This window comes from Bidens hawaiensis, unplaced genomic scaffold (genome assembly GCF_021521415.1).
Source record: "Bidens hawaiensis isolate Kalapana, Puna unplaced genomic scaffold, B.hawaiensis_p1.1 tig00075369_1, whole genome shotgun sequence".
In the NCBI taxonomy this organism is placed as follows: Eukaryota; Viridiplantae; Streptophyta; class Magnoliopsida; order Asterales; family Asteraceae; genus Bidens; species Bidens hawaiensis.
This window is the reverse complement of record NW_027503074.1, coordinates 22,247-30,494: the sequence shown is the minus strand read 5'-3', so window position 1 is coordinate 30,494 and position 8,248 is coordinate 22,247. Positions and strand designations below refer to the sequence as shown.

General features: G+C 34.1%; 1 protein-coding gene across 1 annotated transcript; it reads left to right on the top strand.

The window, feature by feature from the left end:
• Positions 1 to 1,941: 1,941 nt before the first annotated feature.
• On the top strand, positions 1,942 to 7,215 carry LOC143606556 (2-hydroxy-palmitic acid dioxygenase MPO1-like). Its single transcript, XM_077082292.1, has 4 exons — positions 1,942 to 2,274; positions 3,938 to 4,016; positions 5,359 to 5,426; positions 7,096 to 7,215. The coding sequence occupies exons 1-4, from the start codon at positions 1,942 to 1,944 to the stop codon at positions 7,213 to 7,215; spliced, it is 600 nt and encodes a 199-aa protein (XP_076938407.1).
• Positions 7,216 to 8,248: the final 1,033 nt, after the last annotated feature.

The window sequence follows — 8,248 nt, the reverse complement described above, 5'->3', positions numbered from 1 at the left end:
CCAACCACCACTCAGCCACCACCACCTCCACAGCACCCACCCACCCACCTCTAACCACCATTATCTCCCTCGCCCACACACCACTTGTCACCTCCAACCACCATCAACACCCACCATCGCCAACGCCACGACCACTACCCCCTACCTCCATCTCTAACGCCACTCTCACTAGCACTAGCATTTTAACTTTATTTTTTCTCCTCCTGTCCAAACAATGCAAAGTAACGATTTATTTAATTCTCATTTGGTAGTCAAACATATTATTGGAATGATGATAACACATTCCATTCGTTTGTCCATTCTATTATCACGTTTATACCGCTTTTTCAATAATTTCATTATATTATACTAAACGGATCCTTACAGCTACTTCAATATTATTATTACACACTTATTTATGTTTGTTTTTTCAAACTGTTCCCTTGTCTTTTAGTGTTTGGCTTTGGTATTAAATTAGTCTTTAAAATAAAAACATTTTTATAAAAAATACACTTTATAAATTTCTTTAAAATTTTCTTATATTTTTTTTTGTTTTAAAAATACATTTTAAATAATTAATAAATTACATTTTGTGATTTTAATAAACATATCAGCTTTAAACAACGATTTAAAATCTTATTTTATATTTTTGTTGTTTTAAAAGGAAATTACAATTATAATAATATAATAAAATTTCAAACAACTACCAGACACTAATTATCCTAATAATAGTATTTGTTTTGGCTTAATTTTTTTTTATGGTGAACACATGCTCTTTACACCATTTCTAAAATCATCACATTTGTGCTTGTAAAAATTGAACAAAATTGAACCCACAACCAATTAGTTTAGAAAGTACACAACTTTACCATTAGACGTGTCCTTGAAAGCTGCTTTGGATCGATCCATTGATCAGTGAACTAGCAAAAGGTATATTGTTGATGTGCATTCGGTTCTAGAACATTGGTATTAAATTTAATATTAATTGTTGTGATTATAGTAAAAACAAAAGAAAAAAAAGTAACGAAAGAAAAAGTTGTTTACACAGAAATTAAATGTACATTAATTACTTAGCTTTGATTGATGTGATATTTAACAATTTCACACAAAATCCACACATTCAGGCTCGGTTTTTGGGCTGTGCACCCCGTGCAATGGCACGAAGCCCAAAAATACAAAGGGGCTCAAAGGTTTTTAATACCTTTCATATATACAGTCCCAAACCCTATTAAAACCTAAACTTTTCTAAAAAAAAATAAAGCATCGTTCACTCGTTTTCGTTTTCCCAGATTCCCTCTCTGGATATCTAAAACCTCCATAGTTCACCTTCAAAATAATAAGATCACTATTGACGACATCCTCGCCGGCGTCGGTCCTCTCTATCACCGCCGACGCCTATAACTAACTACGGTGTCGGCATCTCCGTTTGCACATTCACAGTTTGCATACCCCGAACGTGAGTGCCGTCATCAGTGAGTGGTTTCCGGTTGTAACGGCGGTGTAGGGAGGACGTATGGAGTTTGGCCGGCAGAAATTGAACTTCGTTGTGACGATTTCCGGCTTTTCTGCAACTTGCGGCCATGATATTATTAATTGATTGGATTGATTTGTTGAAATCAAGTAGTTTAGGAATTTATGTTAGGTTAAGAAAGATAATTTGTTAATTATTTGTATCAAAAGGCTTAATTATCATAGCCTCAACATTGGCTTAATTATCATTTTGATGCACTATTTTTGTTTTTTTATTTTGTAACTTTGTGTTTTTTTAAATACAACTGATGAGTTTATATCATGAGAAGGCCTAAAAAATTTTTTGCACGAGGCCTAAAATCCTTTTATCGTTCTCAAGGACGGCCCTGCACACATTCAAATTAATGTGCATTTAACGTCTAACTTCTTTTCCATTTGTTTATATAGTCTCTAATCTTGTCAACATTATTGAACAAAATCAGGAGAAAACTAATGGCGAAAATAGGCTTGTTTGATCTTGAAAAGCACTTTGCTTTTTATGGGGCACATCACAACAACCCTGTGAATATATTCATTCACATGCTGTTTGTTTGGCCTATTTTGTTCACATTTCTTGTGCTTCTGTATTTCACACCCCCTTTGGTTAATATTTCTTTACCAAGTAGCTTGATTCCAAATTATGGATTTTTGTTTACTGTAATTTATGCCGGATTTTATGTATGTTTGGATGTGAAAGCTAGTTCTTTAGCTGGTTTACTTTGCGTTATTTGTTGGGTGTCTGGGAGTTTTGTTGCTCATCAATTGAGATTTTCTCTTGCTTGGAAGGTACCAATTGCAGTTTATGATGAATTTGAGGTTATAATGTATATTCATTGTATTATTAGGGGGTGTTTGGGATTCCTTATTTTACATCCTTATCATTTTTTCATTAAGTTAATAAGTTACAAAGTGTATCTTATGAAACTTTTCCTCTTATAATATAAGCAATCCCAAACACCTCTTTACTTTTTAATAAGTTTATAAGTTATAAGTTAATGAAAATAAGCAATCCCAAACACCCCCTTAATATACGTTTGAGTAAAGTGCCATTTCCGTCCTTGTGGTTTGGTGAATAATGCGAATTTAGTGCAAAAACTTTGTTTTTTGCATATGGACCCTCCACGTTTCTCAGTTATTGCCAATTACATCCAAATTACTAACCCCGTTAAATTTAATCGTTAAGTCAGGGGTAGACATGTCTTTTCACCCTTTCTTTATTATAGCACTTATTTTAGCGATTTGCGGTTTTCGTCCCTCTAGTATGTCCAAATATGCAGTTTTAGTCCAGTAGTTTCAAATTTGCAATTTTCTTCCCTATGGTTTCATTTTACTTGCAATTAAACCCAAATTCCCTAATATTGTTAAGTCCGGTCGTTAAACTCATCAGTGTGCCCACGTGAGGAGCAGTTTTGTTGCTTGTTTTTTTTTCCTTTTTCCCCCAAATACGCCCCAGCCCCTCACGTGATGGGGCTTGCGAATTCGGACTGAAGTTTATTTAGGAAGAGAAACGACAAAACTGATCGTCACGTGGAGGGGGGGGGGCACGCAAATGGGTTAGCGACCAAAATTAACAAGGTTAATAAATTCGGGTTTGATTGCAAGTGAAATGAAACTACAGGTACGAAAATTGCAAACTTGAAACTATTGGACTAAAACCGCAGATTTGGACAAACCACAAGGATGAAACCCGTAGTTCACTAAAATAAGTATTATAATAAAGAAATGGTGAAAAGACATGTTTACCTCTAACTTAACGATTAAATTTAACGGAGTTAGTGAATTGGATGTAATTGGCAACAACTGGGAAACGTGGAGGGTCCATATGCAAAAAATAAACTTTTTGGACTAAATTCGTATTATTTGTCAAACCACAAAGATGAAAATGACACTTTACTCTATACATTTTTATAAAACTTGATAAAAGGTGTGCCATTTAATAAATTAATTCAACTTTTTTTATTTTTTTAATATTAAAGAGCAATTTAGTCATTTATGTCTACCTAATAGAAAATTTTAACTTGTCATCGATCATTTTCTGTTACATTTATGATTTATGTATAAGATTGGAGAAGTGGCATAATGCTCCAAAGTTGGAGCCCAAAATTAAAATATTATTTCTCTGACAATATAAATATTTAAATAAAACACTTGATGCATTATGAATTTATAAAGCACTTTGCCTATTTTTCAACTTACTTTTGCTTGATACATTTAACCCGTTCAAAATAAAATACAACTTAAATAGAATAGCTGACAAATATTGAGGCCGAAGTTGTCATCTCTAGTCATCCAAGGTGCTTCTAGTAGTATTTTTATTTATTAATTGCATTTTGCTACGTTTGGCCAAAATTACACTCATATTTTAGCTGGTACACAAGTGCTAAATAATATTATGTCTAGTTAAATAAATCACCATATCTTATGCATCTGCATCCTATATTATTACCAGGTTGTCTTAGTTGCTCAATTATTCTGTTGGACCGGACAATTCATAGGACATGGCGTGTTTGAGGTAATTTTGTCATCTAGTACTTATAAATTGTAAACCCTTTTTACATAAATATATGTTTTCTTAGAAACGGCACTGCATTTTCTTTCATTATAGAACACTCTAGGTAAGATTTTAAAACAATTTACAAAGGTAAACTTGAAAATTTTGAACTCTTCAAGCCTTTAACACAATTCAAAAGCATGATGGGGTACGTTTACAAACTTACACATGAACGTATACATCATGACCACCAACACGTTAGCAAAGCTATATGAGAACATAATATTAAAAATCCTGATCGAACCACTATTCGAAAACACTTGGAAATTGGACTTGAAGCAAAAATCCATTTGTGCTCTGCGATGCTCACATACCTGCACTCCTGCTGTGTAACTAGTAACTAGGGACGATCCAAGGGTAGTGCGAGCTGGATGGTTGGCCAAGACCCATAATTTTCGGGGGCCAAAGTTATATATATATATATAAACATTTTTTATAAAATATGTATGGATCTTATGTCTTAATATATTAGTCATATTTAATTTATTCATAATCCATTTAAGCTATTGGGCCTAAATTAAATTAAAAAAAAAACTAAAAATAATAATAAATCAAATGACTCGTTAGGGACTACGGATCCTTTTATTTCGTCTCGGCCGAGATATTATAATTCTCGTAGACGGCCTTGTCTACAACACATTATGTGCGTATACTTGACGAATGGAAGAGGTAGGGAAAGATTGAAAGAAGCATCTAAATTCTCTTCAAACGGTATGCCTACTTCAATTAACGTGGGCATACGTTACCCCTAGACAACCCAAATTTTAACACAAAAGTTTCTAAATAGTGTAGGCCTATTATACCACTAGACCATCCAAATTTGAACACATACTTTTCAAATAGCGTAGACCTACTTTACCCCTAGAGTCGTAGACCATCCAAATTTGAACACAAAAACTTCTTAAATAGTGTAGGCCTACTTTACCCATATACCACCCAAATTTTAATACACAACTTTCTAACGTTTCAACCTAATCACCATTTTTTTTTGTTCATTCTTATTCACATGACTAATTATGCATGCATGCAGTTTAATTACAAACTCAATATAAGCCATATGAGGTTTAAAGAACTCCAACTGAAATTTTTATCCACAATAAGAAACTGAGACTATCTTCAATTGAATATCATAATATTCAAAACTCAAAAGTTAAACCATATGAAGTTCAAAAACTTCATCTTTGAAGGTTATTACGCTCTTAATACTCATGAAATTCATTCATCTCAAGTCAAACCAACCATAAATATACATAAGAAGCTTGCTAATACCTTAGGCTTGACATCTCATTTTTTTCTCGTCCACATTCGAATAATCAAAGCTTATTTTGCTTTGTTGGATAACCTCTTAGAAGCCTTCTTGATGGGGCCTTTCTTCGTGTTGCTAGAGGTAATCCGTTTACGCCTTTATACATACATATGTGTCTGTTGAAGCTTAGAGGTGCCACGATTGATGTGTTAGCACCGGTAAGAACGGGTAATGGCTGAAACGGATGGGGCCAAGTGAATGGTAGATGCTTTTTTCATTATTTTTGTCTTTTTTAAGGGGTATTGGTTTTTAATACTCTAAAGTTTTACACGTTAGTTGATAACACTTTCAACTTTCACTTTGTCACACATCACTCCAAACTTTGACTCTATTTGTTTCTGTCACTCCCTCGCTAACGAAACACTAATGACGTTAGTATTCATGCTGACGTGGACTTTCTTTTAATTGAGTTGGCCTGCTTATGTGTCATATGTGGGTCCCACGTAGCCACTTCATCAAATTAAGTAATTAACCATAGTCACCAACACCACCCATCAACCTTCACTACCACCCACCATCCTCCACCAACAACTCAATTCTTGTATTTTCTTTGCCTTCCTCATCACATACCAAGAACATCTCCATCCATCTTCATCTTCCTAATCACATACCTCCATCAATACTCAACAGATTCGAGTGACTCTTGAGCCTAGAGTGCTTACTTTTTCAAAGAGAGCAAAACCCACCATTTAGTTTCCTCAATTTCCCATCCGATTTTCGTATCCGGTAAACTAGGGTTTCGGGGTTTTTTTTTCAACCTGAGACCCCAGAATCAATTGCCAAAAGTTGAAGTGTTTCACACAAGTTCCGGCTGGAATGGTTTAGTAACCTGGAAACGACCCCAAACTCATCAAACATATCGGTCTTGTCGGATATATCGGCTCGCCAAACGTTTACGGCCGGAAAGAGCGTGTTTGTTACTGGAACCCTAAGTTCATCACTTTTAATAGTTGTTACAACAATTATCCTACCACTAATTCCTCGAATCTCAACGAAACCCCAACCACTACCGCCATTAGGTTTGTCGGAGAGTTGTAATCATTCAAATCTAAGCCGATTCATGAACGACCGATCAGGTCTAGAGCACCAGTAGCGCTTCCATGTACCTGGCTTGCCAACGGAGTAATGCCACTTGCCGTCGCCGGAAAGACGTTTCCTATTCATTTATGCTGCTTGTGTGTTTAGCTTTTATTTTTAATTTCTTATAAGGTAATTTTCACGTAAGCATGCCAGATCAAGCACTTAGCATCCACATCTGCATCTCCACTAACATTAGTGTTCCATTAACGAGGTATTGTCATAAACAAATATGGTCAAAGTTGGAAGTGATTAGTGACAAAGTGAAAGTTGGGAGTGTTATCAACTAACAGGTGAAACTTGAGAGTATTAAAAACCAATATCCCTTTTTTTAATTAAGTAGATACATCAATTTGTTAATTCTATTTAAACAAATTATTACAATAATAATCTAAATCTTGTCTAAAACAATTTCGAAGCTATATACTTAGGGGGTGTTTGGTATTCTTTATTTATAAGTTATAAGTTACAGTATTGTAACTTATTAACTTATCCTCTTACATATCAAACACTCTCAAACACCCCCATAATTAAACTTTGGTCAACTAACAACTTTCTTGATCCATTCCCTTTTCTTTTTTAATTTGACCTGAGATAATAGACAACCTGCATAAACCTATTCATACTTAAAGCTGCTATTTTCCATTGTAATTATTGTCATTGATGACCATAGGCACTTCAACTGGCATTTGGTTATGAACCATATCCGGGTTTTCATGCTGGTGTTAAGGCAAAAGTAGACACGGACATTAAAGAGTGGAAGGACGAGAATAAGAAAAAGAAAAACATGTAACCTACAAATCAATGTAAGTAAAAGTAAAACCTTTGTAAGATGCATAACATGATATATATTGTGTCATGTTTGATTGTAAGGGATAAAAAAGTAATTATGTATTTGGTTTTACCTTGATTTACATTGGGCAACCCATGGTTGATTGATCAGCCCTTAAAGTTCAAGTTCTTTTTGGTTCAAACTTGAGCTACACGGTATGTTTGATCGGTTTTATCTACTATTTAGACTAATTGTGTCTGGATTTATTGGAGCGGAAGTGTTAATTATCATAATTAAGCTATCAATCGATCAGGAAGACCATAATTAAACTGTAAAACGTATTTTGATCAATTGAAATTACATAAACTTGTTTTGAAGAATGGCAGACCTACGTTTAAAGGATGAGGAGCAGTTACCCTCCACACAGAGAAGAAACAAAAATAGTGTTAATTATACGGTAAAATCCCGATCATAACATTTTTTTTTGTTAGAGCTGAGGTTGATGATGGCTTTTTATGGTTTCAGTTTATTTTTCTTTAGTCCAAACTCTTGAAAGGCAAATCTTTTGGTTGTTTTATATTTCCAAAAATACCATAGCTAAATCACTTGAATATAATCGAGAGGGATGTTGAGCGAGAATCAAACGAACAAGAACAAATACTATGATGTATGGATCCAAAAAATGATTACTTTGATTACGTTGATTATGTTAAAATTGCAAAGTGCAGCTGGCTTACACATGGACTGTTTGGCTCATTAGTTTAATTTTAGCATGTGTCTAATTTATCTTTATAATTTTTTTTTTCAAATTGTTTGTTCCTAAAGTTTAGTTAATTTTACGTTAAGGATTAGTGGAGTAGTGGAGTCTGTTTCCTACTTTTAAGTTAGTTTCCTTTATTTATGTAATTGCTTTTTCTATGTTGAATCAATCAAGTCAGTTTCCAGAAAATAGTAAATTCGTTCTTCTTTATTTTCCTGCATTTTCAATTCTCATACAATCATATTTCAGTCTTGTGATGCACTGTGTTTATCAAGTGGTATCAGAGCAAGGTTC